Raw genomic sequence first — 18,830 nt, forward strand, 5'->3', positions numbered from 1 at the left:
AAACTTTATAAAAAATATTAATTTGGTTTGTTTTTTAATTAATAATTTATTATATTAAATCTTTGTTTTTCCAGTTAAAACGAACAGAGACAGATCGATTAGTTTAATTTTTATTATGCACAGAAATAGTATAAACAAAGAAAAAAATGTTGTTACAAACAACAGTTGGGTAAAAAACTTTTATTGTTCAAAGTGATAAATTTAACATAAAAATTCAACAACAAACAACTTGAATTTTTTTGAAAAAAATTGACAAGTATAATAAATCATAAACAATGAGTACAACAATATTATATGACTCTAATATCGAAATGACGTTCTGTGGTCGATTAAAAGTTGTTTTATGAAATGGTTTTGGCCGAGTGTAAATAAAATGTTGAAAAGTTTAAGTGTTTAAAAACATTATTTTTCAAGCAAATGATTACAATAAAATTGGTTCGCACCAATTTCTTGTAATTTTGTTCAAATTTGACACCAAATCAATTGTATTTATTTATTTACTTTGAGATGTTTGGAAATGATTGGTCGAATAGTCTTAACCTTATTTATGTTATTGGTTGTGTTATTTGTTATTTAGTTTTAGAATAGTTATATTAATAATATTGTTTTTTACTTATCTTTTTCCCGTAAGTTGGGAACATTTTCATCTAAAAACAATTTCAAAAAACAAATACGGTTGACAGAATAAATAACGTTTTTGGACGACTTGATTACTATTTTTTTTAAAAAAATGTGCCTGTTATTCAAAACAAATAAAGACTAACAATAAAAATTTTTGGAATGTGTATTTAGCAAGTAAAGTGTCTGTGATTACACAATTCAAATATATATATATAGTAATATTTCATTTTAGCTTAAAATGGTTAAATTTTTAGATTTATCGTATCAATTTTTAACTTAATATTTTCAATTTAATTGTAATATGTTTATGCCACTTAAACAATTAAAAATTTGAATACAATACAACAATGATACAAAAGACATTTTCTTATTATAATAAAATCTTCTTATTAAAGATACATTTTAACTTGTTAATGTGTCTTTTTTTATATTTAGAAAACATGTAACACTTAACATCTATTATTTTATAATAAAAAAAGTCAATAACAACACAATTCTTAACAACGCAAATCATTTGTATTTTTTATAAAAGTAGTTCGACTACCAAATAAAATAGACAATGTAAAAAACAAGTCGTTAAAAATGTGTAAAATAAAGAGTAAGTTTTGAATATCACATAGTTACAATATTAAAAAATTCAACCAATAAAAATAGATAAAAAGTCTTTAACAATCAATTCGTACCTATTGTATAACAAACACTTGTTCTATCAATTTGAATGATTTCTATGATTTCCAATAATACGCAACAATTTCATGTTAAAAAACAAATAAAATGAATTATTTGAATATTATAATGTTATTACACATAAGAAACTATAAACCTTCAACAAATAACAAAAGACACAAATTACTAAAATTCCAAGAATCCAACGGGCAACGTGCACTTTTCGCCATTCCCCAATTTCACGTTAATTTTTCTATTTATATTCTTTCCGATTTCGTAGATATTGTTTTTGTCCAAAAAGACTTTCCCGTTGAAGAGAATTCTTTGAACAAATTCGCCTTTGACCGTCGTCTTTTTCCCATGTACTCTTTTAGTCTCAAAAAAGAATCCGAAGACTCCCAACAAGTCCATTAAGAGCAGTTGCATCTCATTCACCTTGTTTGCTTCAGTTCTCCTCTTCGCCGTCTTTTCGGGGATGTTGTTTTTGGTGTCGATCAAAAACCGATCTCTGCACCTCTTCTTGCAAAACTCCTCTACGAAGATGACGTCCTCCCCCTTCTGGAGTTTTTCTATTCTTATGATCTGCTCGAAGACGTGCGCCTTTTTTAAGGGTTGAATGATCGAGACTTCAAAATACGAATTTAACAGGGCAATACACACGGCTTGCTGATAGACTTGATAGTTCCGCACATTTCGAAAATCAGACTCTATCCTCGGCTTCTCCGGCGTTAATCGTGAAGAACTGCTACTCATCATTTTCGGTTTCTAGTCTTCAGTTCCCCTTTTAAATAGACATTTTCTACCACCCCAAGTCTTTCAAACAGATTTCGTTTCGTCGCTTTCAAAAGCCAAAACCTTTTTTATTATTCCAAATTTGATGGAAATAAAAGACACATGACGGGCGGGTATGCGTCAGGACTATTTTTGAACTCATGAGGTGTTTTCGAGCAACGCCTTTTTGTTTTGGGAATTGAATTGGAATTCACTCATGATTCGGAAGTGGTCATCGTTTTGTTTATTTTATAATTAACATACTATATTTATATAGTTCTTTTAACAATACTACTTGTATTGTTGTTGAATTCATTCTTTAATTAAAATATAGCTAAATTATTAATAAATAAACTAATATTAAAAAAGCAGAAGGCTCAATGGTGTTTTTAGTAATAAAAGAAAAACAACTGAAGAAATGGGAGTGGGGAAATGAAGCTCAATATGCCAAATAAAAGAAACATTGGGAGAGTATCCCAAACATATTTAGTGATATTTGTTTAATTTAAAACGTGTCTTTTGATGAACTTTTTAGTGTAAAAAACCCAAATTCAGAACTCAAATTCTCGCACTGAAACAAGCGAAAAGAACAAATCTGATAGGAAAAATTCCCGAAAAATGGACAAATGTGGACTAAAAAAAGCCGAACAAAATATTTTCGTGCATTTCAGATTTTGTTAACAATAATTTTGGAGTTGCGGGTAACTGTTGTAACAAATCGGGAATTCGCTGCGTTTTGTTATAAGCCAGTAGTTTGATTCAAAAAAGGAGTTAAAAGGGTAGTAATCGCCAAAAATAGAACTACTGTTGTGAATAACACAAGAATCCCAAAAACATTTTGTTGAGGAGATTTGCGCAAATTCAAAGCGATTTAAAAAATAAAAAACACAAAAGCTGTTCTTGAATACGGTGGTTACCTGACACAACAGTCGTTTTAGATGGAATAATACATTGTTTTTGCTATGTAAATTAACAGGAACACTTTTGGTTGGGTTTAAAAGTGTTGTTTGGTTTTTCTTCTTTTCGACAATGATATTTACACTCATCATTGCCGAAATTTGATTTGGTGACAAATGAGCGTTAAAAAATAATATACATAGTTTATAAAAAGCCCGTCTTCTTGTTCAAATGAGAATATAAATGAAATACAAGGCGCATAACTTAAAATTTAGACAGATGTGTTATAATTTATAATAATTTATATCATTTTTATAATATTAATAGTAGAAATACGTGAAGGTCGGTGAACAGCCTTTTTGGAACATCAAAACAACAATTTCATATTACTCTGAATAATTTAACTTTCTTTTTATTAAAATGCATGAAATTAATTCTATTGGAATATTCTCAACAGTATGTTGCGTCAATTTCCACTATATATACTTGGCAAAATACAATTATTAATACCAAAAACAATTTATACGTTTCATATTGGTTGTACTTAACGTTAATTTGACTATGAGCAGAAATTTGCCAAAATCTTAATATAATAAGGATTATTTGCTTTAAAAACAATCTTTCAAAGTCCACTTATTATAATGCTCATGGCTTTGGGGGTTTTATATAACTGCAAATATCTCGAAAACACATATTAAAAATTACTATATTAAAAACAATTAGCGATATAATTAAAATATTAATATTTTTTTCTTTTCAATGTGTTTTTGGGAAGAATTTTCGCACTAATCGGAAAACACGTATTTATAAACCATGCGAATGACAAACGAATATCAAGTATTAATTAATTATGTGTTTAATTTTGTTACCGTTTTGTTGAAATATAGTTGTTTTGACGTTGAGGGAGGCTGGTATGTAAATCAAATGAACTGGTCGTTGAATAAAAGCCTTAAAATCCTTCTTTATTTTTATACAAATAAAGAGAAGAAACCCCCAAAATAAAACAAGAAACGGTAATAAACAATTCAAATTATTTTAATTGCAATTATAATAGAAAAATTAAATTACATTTTGGGATGGCTTTGTTGTTCTCCACAGTGTGTAGAAGGTGAAAAAGACAAATGAAAGTTAAATAATAAACATTTTAATTTGTTCTAATATTATATTTTTAAGATAAAAACCAAAAAGAAACTCTCAATAGAATAGTGTTTTTTTTTCAAAGTTAAAAAGACTCAAAATTTTTTAACTTTTAATAAAACATCGAGTGTTACAGTTTTGTTTTAAATTATTTTAATTAAAATAAAAATATAATAATTATATTTGTAGTAGAAGCACAAATAATTAAACAATAAAATCAAAATCTGGCGTTATTAGATTTATTGATGAGAGATTATTTATACAAAATTATATTTGAGATTTAAACAAAACTTACCAATGACATTTTATTTATTATTGTTTGATTTGAATGATTTTGTAATAAAGACTTACATTTTGTATTTGTTCTGATAAAAAATCTCTTCGTTGTATTGAGTTCAAAATTTCAAACATACTTTTCGTTTTAAAAAACGAGTAGTACTCAATTTTTGAAAAATTAACTTTCGAGAATTTATCTCCAAAATGGTTATAATCAAACAAATTATTTGATTGATATCTTCACTTTAGCTTTTTTAAAAACATACTTCAAATTTTATCAATTATTCAAATACACCAATTAAATTAATAAATTGTATTATAATCAATGTGAATACAAACTTTTTTGTAATTAGGGTTTAATGTATACATTTAAAAAATATTCTCCTTACGTGTTTGGTTATTATTTGGATAATTGATTGTTATTCTTAACAAAATGTTTGGGATTTTTTAATTGTAGAATATGAAGCAATAAAATGTATTTATATTGATGTTCAAAGTTAAATCGCAATTTGATGATACATTTCAATTTCTATTCCAAAATTCATTATAGATATTCAAAAGCATCTGATTATGTTTTTTCTCATTTAACAATTTGAAATAAAAAGTTTTTTGTATCAAATAACTCATTTTAAAAACAATTTGGTGAAGAAACGATTAATGGAAATCGATTTATAATCATGGTACAAAAATATTAATAATAACTATAAATAATAATTATATTTCTGTTTGGAAAGAATGCATTATTGTTTAAATAACAACAGAATATACGTACAACTCTATATATATAATCTATACCTGTTTTTTATATAAAATTGTAAATTATTTGATTTTTTAATATTTTCATTTTTCTATTGAAATTTGTATAACAATAATAATAGTAAAAATATTAATATTAATATTATAATTATTAAATAATTAATTTAATAATAAATAATTAATATTAAAAACATTTTATTATTGATAATAAACACCTTTTCAGAGTTTTTGAATTACATCTTCAAGACTTTGTATGACATTATCTATAGTCGGTCTTTCCTCTTGTTTTTGTTTCCACATTTTGCTAAGAATTTGGTATTCCTCCTCTCTGATCTGTTCCGTTCGTTCTCTTCTTTTCCCGCTTGTAATAAAATCTGCTATCGCCCACGCGTATTTGAATTCTTTCTTCGGGTAAGCTTCTCCCCAAATGAGTGTCTCATACATAGTAATTGCCAATGAGAAGACGTCACTTGATGTTTTGTACTTCTCCTTATTTAATACCTCTGGAGCCATATACTTTGGTGTTCCAACTCCTTTCGTGAAGGTCATATTAGTCATCAGCATATTAATATTTCGACTTGATCCAAAATCAGTCAATTTTGCATTTGCCTTCACATTCTCTTCCAACGAAATAACAAGTAAATTGTCCGGTTTAATATCTCTGTGTAAGATCCCATTCTCATGTAAATATTGAATCCCCTTCGCAGCGTCCGTCATCATCTTAATTTTGATCTTCAGTGACACCTCTGAACTCTCTTTCTTCCCTTCTAACACCATATCCGCTAAACTCCCATATTGTGCAAATTCGGTCACCATCTCAATATGACTAGGGATAAAGCAAGCACCATAGAAGTGAATAATATAGTCATTCCTGAACTTATCTAACATCGACACTTCCTTCTCAAACTCGTCAATTTGCTGTTTCGTCGTATTCGATATTTTCATCTTTTTAATCGCAACAGTTTTCCCTCGAAAAACGCCTTTAAAAACAACTCCAAAAGATCCTTCTCCTATTTTCTTGTGTTCTTCAATTTCTCTGTAATTCAATTTCGTCGAATTCTCAGTCTTTTTCTCTATTCGAATCTTTTCATTATATTGCACTCCAGTCTTAATATCAAGTCCAATCACCATTATATATTCTTCAAACTCACACGAACACAATGGCTTGATAAATATCTCAAACTCACACGCTTCTCCTTTCTTTAATGAAATAAGGGAAGGCACTGTTCGAATTTCGTAATAGTCACACCCATCTAATACACTAAATTGCACCTTCATATTATGTTTTGATGTGTTCCCAATACATATCAAATCCCGACTTTCTGCATCAACTGGAATCGGTCCGTCGTCTTCTAAATCAAAATGAATGACATTTTTATTGCTGCACATCACTTTATTTAATGAACTCATCGGGATATTAGAACGGGACATCTCAAAGACACAGATGTTCTGTAATTGCACTTTCTCCTTCTTTTTCATCATCAATAAATAAACTACTATTATGATCGTGGCAATCACTACTAATATAATAAATATCAGCGAAAGAGGAACGCCAATGGCAACACCTAAATTAACGACGTGGACACACAAATCACCTTCTGTGGAAGGTTCATGTGACCCTTTACATCGAGTACATTTAGAATCTTTCGCCTCTTCACAATTTTCAACTGAAGAATAAAACTGGCACATAGAGTTGACAAGAACATAGTCGGTGGGTAAACACAATGTGCACGTTTCTTGGGACTCACACAACTGACAGTTTTCTGGGCATTTCTGACAGTGCTTATCCACTGTCACAAAATATCCATCATCACATGTGTCACACCCATCAAACACAACTTTGGAACAATTTAAAAGAGTTGTATTATGTCGACACAATCCCTTCGAATCTCCACTAAATTTGAAATACCCATCCGCACACTCCAAACACGACTCAATAGAACTGCATTTCGCACAAGACATGTCACATTTCAAACAATCCTTTTCTACTTTAAAATATTCATCTTTACATATTGCACATCCACCTCCCGTCGGAAGAGGAGTTTGACAAGTCGAAATTAAATTACCAAGTGATTTACAGACCATTGTAGAATCGAGGAAAGAAGTTGATGTGCATGATAAGCAGTATGTCGTATTATAACACGTTTCACATAAATCATCACATTTGTTACACTCAGAAGTTAAGTTATTATAGTAATACCCATCAGAACATCGTTGACACCCTTTGTTCGTTCGACTCTCACATTTGATTTCAGAAGTGGTGTTCACTTCTTGCATTTCTATTCCTTTCATTGGGTCATATTTATTATTTGTATTATCTTGAATAAAATGCATTTCTGACATCATTTTTAATGTCAAATTCTCATCTTTTTCTTCATAAAATTCAGCACACTTCCCTTCCTTTAATTTGTATGACTCTAAGCACTCAATACATTTGCCGTCTTCTGGTGTTGTAGTAAAACGAATTCGTTTACAATTGCTGAATAAAGTCGTTGAAATGGGAAGACAATAGTCAAACTTGTTTTCTTTGTTTTTCTCTGCAAAGGTGTAGAACTGATCTTTACACTGCACACATCCAAATGAATTCGATTTGACACAATTCACCTCTTCTTTTGATATACAGCGATTGTCCTCATACAATAATGTGTTTTCAACACACTTCAAACACTTGTTCCCAACACAATACTTACAGTTTAATGTCGAACACTTCACACACTTCCCTTCATTTAACTCATACGATTCTTCTTGACATCTCTCACAAAAATCAGTTGATACACTCGCACAAGCTGAGTCCGAAGCACATTCGTTTCTTTCAGTATTTAATACATATCGAGAAGAACACTTTAAAGCCTCCACCTTTTCTTTTCCTTGTAAACATATACTTGAAGTCGCGTCACAGTCTTGACACATATTATTACGATCTAAATATTGACCATCTCTACATTGATAATTCACATCATTTAAAACAGTTAATTCATTACTTTTAACACACTCTTTCTGTGTATTCATTCGATAATTGTTATTACATTGAACGCAGTAGTTCTTCCCTTTCGTCGAATTTTGATATTTACAGCCACTCCCCACTGCAACACAATCAGAATTAATTGAAATCTGTTCCGAACAGTCACATGACGTTTGTACCACTGTCGACGGACTCAAACAGTTCTTCGTTGTGACACAATTTCCTTCCGAAAGGAAAGCCGGGTGTTCACATAAAACACATGTCGTTGAGTTCATTTGTTTTACACAGTTTTGTATTGTATTAGCCTGACAGCTCCCAACCTCTCTCGTTAGTTCTTTTGTATATGTATAAAAAGTCCTATCACTGCATAGGATGCAATTTCCTGCAACATTTGGCACATACGGAGAATAACAAAAAGAGCACCTTGCGTTGCCAACACTGACAGTTCCACACTGTTTGCAATTGGTGATTTTCTCATTACAATCGCCACACCCACTTTCACTCGACTTGAAAAATCCAGTCGGGCAACTATTACATTCCAATGGTGAACTCAAATAATACGGATCTTTACACCGCAAACACTCCTTTTGTGTTTGATTACACGAATTACAATTGATTTGTATTGTTGAACATGGTACACATCGAAATTGTTCATTGGGGTAAAACCCAACATCACATATTTTACACTTCTGCGAATAGTCTTCATAACATGTCAAACAATGAATGTCAAACGTTTTACACGGAATGCAATTCATCTGTGTCGCATTTTCAAAAACGTGATTTGTAAGACATCCATAACACACGCCACTTTCCGTGTTACACAGAGAATTACAATTGGAGCCACAACTCTTGCAGATTTTGGTGTTTTCGTTTGGGTAATAGCCAGTGGTACACGTGACACATTCTCTTTGGAACGTCTTTGAACATGTCACACATTTTGGATCAAATAAAGAGCAATTCTGACATGTCAAAGAAGTCTCACTGATCAATACAAAGTTATTTAAACACCCAATGCAGTATCCAGTAACCCCATTGCAATTATTTCCACATGTTGTGTCACATTTTTGACATCTCTGTGTTGATGGATTTGTGTAATAACTGGGTTTGCACTCCACACATATTCTCGAAGAATTGGACGCACATGTCTTACACCACGGCGCGAAAGAGTCACATTGAACGCAATCAACACTTTTAATCTCTCTGAACACGTAATTATCAATACATTGTTTACAAATTCCAGTTGTCGTGTCACACATATCAGTTGCACATGTACCATGACAAGGTATACATCGATGAGTACTTGGGTCCGGGTAATATCCAGTATTACATGTCATGCATTCTCTTTTAAATTGTGATGAGCATTGAGTGCAATGTGCATCAAAATCAGTGCAGCTCTGACATGTCAATGTTTCTGTCTCGTAAAGGACATGATTCGATAAACATCCAATACAATACCCATTCCGTGTATCACATAGTCCTCCACATGTCTCATCACACAATTGACATCGATAATCACTAACTGTTTTGGGGTAATAGGTGGCTTGGCACTCAACACACTTCCTGTCCGCATTACTTGCACACAACTTACAATTTGAATCAAATTCAGAACACTTTTGGCAACTCCCGTTGTTGCTTTCCACATTCACATAGTTGTTTGCACACGTCACACAAATTCCAGTCGACCCATCACAGTTCGAATCTTTACAGGATGCCAAACAATCTACACAATTTCCATTTGATGCATACTTCTTGTTTGTACACGTTTCACATAGTCGACTTCCATTGGAGGCACATGTTGTACAATCACTATTAAATTGGTTACATGGTATACACGTCATTTGATCATCAGAAAACACGTTATTTGATATGCACCCAGTGCAACGCCCATTAGTTGGATCACATTTACCTCCACAAGTTGAATGACATTGTACACATTTGTCGCCAACTAAATAATACCCACTTTGACATTCAGTACAGCGTCTTTCATAATTAGTGTTACACGTCTTACAATTCGGGTCAAATAAGGTGCAATTTTGACATGTCAATCCCTTCACTTCATTGAATACAAAATTGGGAGAACACCCAGTACAAATACCAATTGATGTATCACATTGTCCGCCACATGAAGTATCACATTCCCCACACATCCCATTTGGTTGTGGATAATTATTCACATTACAGACTTTACACGTCCTTGTAAAGTCCTCTGAGCAGGTGGTACACTTCGGGTCAAAGGTTTGACACGCAACACATTCCAATGGATTTGTATCTGAAAATACAAACCCATTTTGGCATCCAGTGCACTCGCCATTTTCTGTATTACACGTTCCTCCACATGTGGTGTGACAATTGGCACACACTCCATCTATTGGATACATGTTACTTTGACAAGCAATACACTTTCTTGAGAAATCAATTGGACATGTCACACATTTTGAAAGTGTTGAACATTCACTGCAATTTGTATGATCCGTTGTATCAAAAATGTGATTTGGAACACAAATTTGACACGTCCCGTTTTGAGAATTACACGTGGAACACCCCAAAGAACATGGAACACATCTTCCTGATGCATCCGGATAATAATTATTATCACATGTTACACATTTTCGAGTAAAATCTGATGCACATGTTGTACAATGTGAATCAAAAGATCTACATGATATACATACTTTAGAAATCGGTTCTGTGACGACATAATTTGTTTTGCATTGTTTGCACAAACCATTTGACACATCACATAAAGTACCACACGTTTCATCACAGTCTTTGCATTTATATGTAATTTCATCTGGGTATTTGCCTGTTTTACACGTGAAACACTTCCTTTCAAAACCACTTAAACATATCGAACATTTGATATCAAAACTTGTGCAACTTTCACATATCAAAGATGTCGGTTCCGTTGGTACATACCCAGTTGAACAACCCGTGCAATATCCACTGACTCCATCACATTTTCCACCACATGTTGAATCGCATTGTTTACATTTATTATTCGAAGTATCTACGTAATAACCCGCACTACAAATCACACATTTTCTACTAAAATCGGGTGAGCACGTGGAGCAATGTTGTTCAAAAGAAGTGCACGATTCACACTCTATTTGTTTTGGGTTTTTAAACACATAATTCTCTTTGCAAGTATTACAAATACCACTCGATGGATCACATCCACCTTCAACACATGTATTATCACATAATACACACATTCCACTCGTCTTATCTGGGTAATAATTTACGTTACATGTCGAACACTTCCGTTCACCTCCTGCAACACATTCTTTACAATTTGGATCAAAAGTCTGACAACTTTCACACACTTCTGATTGAGGAGATGTGAATACTTTTGATGCATCACATGTTGTACAACGACCTGTTGTTTGATCACATTGACTACACGTGGAATTGCATTGAATACATTTCAATGTGTAGGTTGAAGGATAGTAGTTTGTATTACATTTAACACACTCTCTGACACCTCCAGAAGCACACGTTAAACAATTTGAATCAAATGTAGAACATGCAATGCACTTATTTTCTTTGGGTTCGTTGAAGACGTTTCCACTTGAACAAGTTGTACATATCCCATCCGGACCATCACACTGTCTTGCACATGTTGCTTCACATTGAACGCATTTCCCAGTTGTACTTATGTAATATTCACTGTTTTTGCATTGTATACAAATCCTCGAATAATTAGACGCACATGCAACACAGTTACTATCAAATGAACTGCATATTTCACATGTCTTTGTATCTGAAGATTTGAAAACGTAATTGTCTAAACATGTTATACAATTCCCATTTGAACTATTACAATTTGGACATGTCGAAGCACAATTTACACAAACATATCCATTCGAAGTATCTGGATATTGACCATTTTGACAGGTCTCACATTTTCTAAGTGTTTGTGAGCACTTCTGACACCCAGAAAATGCTTCAGTGCAGCTCTGACAAGATGGACTTGTAATTGTGATGACTGTGTAATCAGGTTTACACTCTGAACAGGCACCATTTTTGGGATCACACTTTCCTAATACACACGTTTCATGGCATGGAGTACATTTTCCATTGATTGGGTAATACCCCAAATCACACTTGAAACACGCCCTTTCAACCCCAGAGCACTGTTCACAATTGGGATCATAATTGCGACAGGGTTCACATATTGTTGATAGTGGATTTTTAAATATCAAACCACTTGAACATGTCTTGCAAATACCAGTATTGTCCGCACAACTTCCCCCACAAGTTTGATCACAAATATTACATAACTTGTTACTAACATAGTAATTCTCTTTACATTGAGTGCAGTCAGTTTTCTTCGTATTTATGTTAAAAGCACACGTGTTACAATTGTCTGGACATCGTTTACAGGTTGTGTTTGTTGTTGTAAATTTACTAAGAGCAAAGCCATCGTAACACTCTGTGCATCGGGTTTTTAAATTACATGTATTACAATACTCTATCATGTTACATGATGTACACCCATCATTTTCCTTATAATACCCAGCTTTACATGTATCACATTTTTTTGTACCATAGTTATAACTGACACATCCATCTTTGTTTGGATTACAATAATCGTAGACAATATGATAGCCCGAGTTGCATTGTTCACATTCACCATCATCGGAAGATCCACAGTTGTTTAGTGGTGGGTAACACAAGTTGTTTTTTTGAGAAAACCCAGCTTTACATTTTCCACAAACAAGAATGCCACTTTGAGATTTTATGGTTTGGCAATTTTGTGGCATACAAGTAAGTTTATCGTCCAAATAGTACCACTGTTTTTTCCCACACACAAAACTACAAGTTGAGTTGTCACGTACTTTTCTACAAGTCACCGGCCAATCTCCACATTGAGTTAAAAAGTAACCCAAGATGCATTGAGAACAGTCCGATCTTCCAGTAACACAACTTGAACAATAGTATTGGTTATATCCATTGCATTGAAGTGTGTCTGGTGTTGCACTTTTAAGAGTCGTGTTGGATTTTGTTGTTTTAAGAGTTGGAGTAAATTCAAAAGTATTCCTTTGGAAGTGATAGATCCCATTATAGTAATTCAACACCTCGTTTTTATAATTTTTTAATAAGACAGACAACACGTGAAGACACTCTTTAACTGCCACAAAAAGATCTTCTTGTTGTTGACATTCAATGTGTACTTCTTCTAAATTTTGTATATAAAGAATACCATCTTCTTCATTTAAATTGGTAGTGTTACATTGTGTGTTATTTTCAAAGCATTTTACAATACCTTTATCGTTGCACCACATGCCAAATGTTGTTACCAACAACACTAACAAGAGCATTGTCTTTTTCTAGTTAATGGAGTTTTTGTTTGATTATTTTTTAATTTTAAAAACACAAATCTTTTGAGTTCTTAGTGGTGTTGTTTCATTATAATTAATTAAAAATAGCTTTTAAATATTTTCTTATTTTATCGCCTTTTATTTGCATTAAATTATTCTTATAAGCCAGTATTTAAATATTAAATATCGGGTCTTGATAATAATTCCAATCCACACTTTATGTGTGAATAAGAGGAGTTTTCTAATTTTGAATGTTTAATCCTTTTGCCAAATTGGAAAAATATTATATCGGCATCAAATAATATATGTGTTATTTATATTAGTTTATATTATTATCATTTTTGATTGATATATTTCCGATAAACCAGAAAAAAACCCAAAAAAATTCTAAACTTTTAAAAAAATTAAATTGAAACAAAAAACATTGGGCAGATTACCCAAAGTATAACATGTTTTATTTCTTATTTTGTGTTTTTTATTTAAGAATAATTCATATCCAAATAAAGATATCGGTAAGTAAAATAACATTTTCTATAATTATATAAATATTAATAAGTAATATGATTTATAAACAAAACCTTTTTTCTGATATAATTAAAATAGACTTTGGAAAATTCCAAACTTTTTATCCATTCAATAAGAAAAAATAAAAAGATTTTAATTTAACAATTATAATTATATTTTTGGTTTAAATTAATATATTTTACTATAATCAATAAAGATTTTTGTAAACAATAAAAAGATTTTAAAAAAAGGAAAAAATAAATAAATAAAAAATTATATTATTTGTATAAAATAAAAGAGACTTATTTTGAACAAGAAATTAATAAATTTAAATTTTGATAATCACACCAATGTTAAATACAGTCAACATTCGAAAAGAGGGCTATTCGATATAAGGATTTATTCGATAAGAGACCATAATATAAGAGGGAGGTCTCTTATCGAATATCAAAAAAAATCAAAAAACAACAATTTATTTTTTTGCTATTTTTTATATTTTTTTGTCCAAAACCTTAATATGGTAATACATAAACCAAATTGTCATTACGTTAAAAAAAATAAAATTATTTTTAAAATTATTTTAAAAGCAAATGAGTTTTTCATCTAAAACCCAAACACTGTTAATTAACGTGTCGTTGGAGCGTTAAATTATTATAAAATAATAAATGTTTATTTTGAAAACCAAGAGTTATCATATTGCTCTTCATGTGTTCGGTTTGAATGCTGTTTATGTTGTCTGTCAATATTTTGATTCTATAACGGACGTTTTGTGTTTTAATAAACACTAGTAAAATAAAGCATTTGTTTTTTATATTATAAATTACAAAAGTTTTATAAAAAATGGCAAAAAAATTTTTTGGGTGAAAATATAATTTGGAATTTTGTTGAGACAAAAAACAAAATGTGGTATTTTTTGTTAATTATTCAAGTTTATATTATTTGACATTATTGAATAAGACTGGAACATAGACTGGACTATCATCGAATATATACTGTATATTATTAAATTATCAAAATAACCTATCACTAACCAAGTTTTGAAAAATACAATAATAACTAAAAAACAAGTTTTATGTGAAAATGATTTGTCATTAATTATTCACTATATCTTATTTAAAACCGATTCGTTCTTTTTTATTTACCAAAATCATTAAACAGACTTTTTAACACCAATTATTAAACTCAACGTGTTTCACCAAAATCAGTAAATTACATTGTAGTTTGTACTAAAAACAGTCAATGAAAGAAATCAAATTTTAGAAAATGTAAACTTAAGTTAAAAATCAGTTTTCCACCCATATGTGGATACTATTTTATGGTGATGTTGAGTATTTATAACAGATACTTTGTTAAAGTTTTTCATTTGTTAAATAATTTAAAAGTATCTATTAGTTTTTAAACTAAAAATCAAACTAATAATAAGTAACTGATTAAAAATAAAAAATAAATTTGGCAGTCAATGGGAAAAAAGCGTTGTCGCTTTGCTCTGAAATACTTTTGCCTAATGTGGACTCGCAGGATGTAAAAAACACTGTGTTGTGATGTATTTCTGGGGTCGCAGTCAATATAGACGACGCGTTTATCACACAAATTAGTTAATTTAATAATACGAAGAAATAAGGAGAATGAAACAAACACAAATTTTGTTAGACTTTTTCTTGTACTTTTGTATGTGTTCGCGACAAAATCGTGAGCTTTGTGAGTAATATCTTCAACATTATCAAAACAAAGTTTGCATTTTTTAATTGCGACTTTGGAAAGGAAAAAATGGTGTTTTTGTGTTAGAAATTGAATAAAACAACGACGAGTCAAACTGTATTTTTAAAGCGACTGTTCTCCGGTTTGTTTATAATGAGAGATTGTTTATATGTGATACTACTTGACGATAGTTATGTTTTTTGATTTTTTAACTTAAATAATTGGTAGTTTATCAGGTTTTTCGTGTGTTTTACAATACACATTTTCCCTCTTTTTTGAATAAGTGAAATTATATTTAAAAACATATATTTTTTAAAAACGTTTTTTAAAGAAATAAATAATGTTTTTTAAGTGTTAAAAAAACTCGTTTTTTTAATCGATTTATTAAAATCCAATTTATTTTCAACACAAAATGAATGAAACTAAAACTAATTAATTAAGTATTTATCGATGGTTGAAAAACTTGATGCTTTTTACATAGCAGTTGTAATACCCTATTTAAACTCATTAAAAACAGCACAGCGTCTTCTCTATGTCAGCCGTTCCTGTAAAATTGCAATTCTTATGATCCGAACAAACCCGAATTACCGTCCACAACTTCATTCATCCAAATTCCACGACTTCATTACTGAGATGGACACAACATTTTCCAAAGTCGTTGAATTAGAAAGAGAACTTCTTTTGTTTAGTGGTGTTGTGACACTTCAAGCAGATGATGAGACGTTATTACAACGTCGTGACATTGCAATGAAATACGACTACATTCGACTTACTCGACATAGTGTTGAAAGTCCCTATTTATTACAACAACTTAATGATCGACTTTGTGATATAAAAATATTAATAAAATCGAATATAACAATCAATTTAAGTCCATTTAAAAACCTTCGCCGTGTCACAATGAAGTCGATATACAGAACAACACAATACACTGAATTCTTCAAAAACACACAACATAGATATTCCTTTGTATCTCTCAGTAAGATGTGTGGCATTTGTGATGATATGATCACCTCTTTTGATAAGTTTAATATAGAGCGCTTAGTAGTGAGTGCACCAACTACACTTATTACAGAGTTCTTTCTAAAGTGTAAAGAAAAAAGTTTTGTGATTTCTCCACGTGTCATATTTAGTAGCGACGAGTGGTGCAATGAAGATATAATAGTCGAGAAAGCGTCTGAATTTACTGTTGGACCACAAACAGTATCATTAGATGTAGCTATGCAATTGTACTATCCAACATCCGTCACCCTCTCTGCGTTCACTACAGAAAAGCACTTTGATATATCAAAATACACACAAATAGTTGAATTCAGTCAAGAAAATAATCCATCAGTCGACTGCATATTACCACCTTCACTTGAAGTGTATTGTGGATGTGCAATGTATAATACACTTCAACATGTAAATGTAGTTACACTCTCTAATTGTATTGAAACATTTAAATTACCACAATCAGTCTATTCGGCTTCTTTGAGAAGTTGTGAGTTATGGAAACAAGAAGAAGTGTGCAATATAGTCTCCCTTGTTATTGAGAAACAACACAAACTTGAAGAGGTGAAAACACTCAATTTTTTGAGAGTTATTAATTTTGTGTCTTGTGAAGTTAATATCGACTTATCTAAGTTGAATATGCTTGTTAAAGCAACTTTCACATCATGTGAAGTGTCACTCACTGATAAAACAATGGCACATGTTAAAACACTTGTTATACAAAACACTCAATGGAAGTCACACTTTGTCCCAAAAACAGTCACTGCTCTTCGTCTTATTTCGTCGTCTTTTATGAATAGAAATGATGATAAAATGCCTTTTGATATTGAAAATATTCAAAATGTTGAAATGATTTCGACGGATGACGTCTCGATGCTTCGATCACTTCCATTGTGTGTTAAATACATCACTATTAAAAGCGCACCACGGGAGTACGTCTGTGACTTGTCGAGATTTAAAGCACTTGAAAAAGTCGGTGTCTGCAATTGCTCGAACATCATAATATCACTGAACAAAGCGACCAAAACACTTTACGCGATGTCGTCTTCAGTCACACATCTCATCAATGCACAACTCGAAAATATTTACTTCAGAAGTTGTAAGGAAATCGACTTTGATGTATTGCCTGAAACTGTAAAAATACTGGAAATTAGTCCGCCTGTTAAAACTACACAAAAAGATATTAACAGGTTAAAGGCATTCCACTTATCTTTTGTGTTCCCAAAACCTGATGACGATAGAAGACCAAAAAGAAATAGAAGTAACACACCTACACCAGCACAATACCCAATTACTATCACGCATAACGTGTAATTTTCTTTTTGTAATTTTTAATGTGAATTTATTTTTTGTTCTATTTAAAGCATTTTAATGATGATAATGCGAATATTTAATTAATTCACCCAATTTTTGTTGATATTTGAATATAAGGTATTGACTTTTTTGTTTGAAAATGTATAAATCCAAGTTAAATGTTATTATTCAATATGTTACTGTATCTTAAAATGTGACAAAAAAATTTATTCATTTTTTAAAGAGGAACTGTTATGACACTGAACAATAACATGTACAAATATGTTTGAAAATGTTATTAACACCATTCATTATACAAGAATTATAATTTAAAATATAATTAAAATTGAAATTATTTTTTTGTATTTTATAGAAAGTTCTTATAAAAACTCTATGTGAGGGTGTTTGAAATAAGTTATATAAAAAACACTATAATTATCTTAAATTTATGTTAAAAACCATTAAGATTTTACCAAATTAATTGAATAACAAACTTATTTTGTTTTATAGCACTTTTTTTTAATAATTTTACAATTAAAAATTAACTTTGTTTATACTGTAAATTATTGTTAAATATAATAATATCTTTATTTGACTCCTTCTATATTTTATTTAAAAAAACTATAATTTAACTATAATCGACCTCAAAACAAAAAAAGCGAAAAGAGTATTTTTTGGTTTTCAAATTGAAATACAAAATGACCAAACACATTAGAAATATATATGATTATTAGATTTATAATAGTAAAATTATAATAAAAAACTTGTTTATATAATTAATGCGGAATAATTTTTTCTAAAAAATTTATTTAAAAAATCCAACTAAGTATACAATAAAAATATAATCATATATTATAAGATAATAATTAATACATTCTAATAGTTATGTTAAAAAAACAAAAAAAAGCGATGTATAATTTTTTTTAACAAACACC

General features: G+C 30.6%; 3 protein-coding genes across 3 annotated transcripts; 1 reads left to right on the forward strand and 2 right to left on the reverse strand.

Moving 5' to 3' along the window:
• Positions 1–1,473: 1,473 nt before the first annotated feature.
• Positions 1,474–2,043, reverse strand: EIN_291260 (hypothetical protein; the record flags this gene model as incomplete). The annotated part of the gene is made up of 1 exon (XM_004258750.1): positions 1,474–2,043. The coding sequence occupies one exon, from the start codon at positions 2,041–2,043 to the stop codon at positions 1,474–1,476; it is 570 nt and encodes a 189-aa protein (XP_004258798.1).
• A 3,300-nt stretch (positions 2,044–5,343) lies between these two features.
• Positions 5,344–13,407, reverse strand: EIN_291270 (protein serine/threonine kinase, putative; the record flags this gene model as incomplete). Its single annotated transcript, XM_004258751.1, has 1 exon — positions 5,344–13,407. One exon carries the CDS (start codon positions 13,405–13,407, stop codon positions 5,344–5,346), a length of 8,064 nt encoding a protein of 2,687 aa, XP_004258799.1.
• A 2,652-nt stretch (positions 13,408–16,059) lies between these two features.
• EIN_291280 (hypothetical protein) lies at positions 16,060–17,916 on the forward strand (the record flags this gene model as incomplete). The annotated part of the gene is made up of 1 exon (XM_004258752.1): positions 16,060–17,916. The coding sequence occupies one exon, from the start codon at positions 16,060–16,062 to the stop codon at positions 17,914–17,916; it is 1,857 nt and encodes a 618-aa protein (XP_004258800.1).
• Positions 17,917–18,830: the final 914 nt, after the last annotated feature.

This window comes from Entamoeba invadens, assembly GCF_000330505.1.
Source record: "Entamoeba invadens IP1 unplaced genomic scaffold scaff_1105074725111, whole genome shotgun sequence".
Classification (NCBI taxonomy): Eukaryota; Evosea; order Mastigamoebida; family Endamoebidae; genus Entamoeba; species Entamoeba invadens.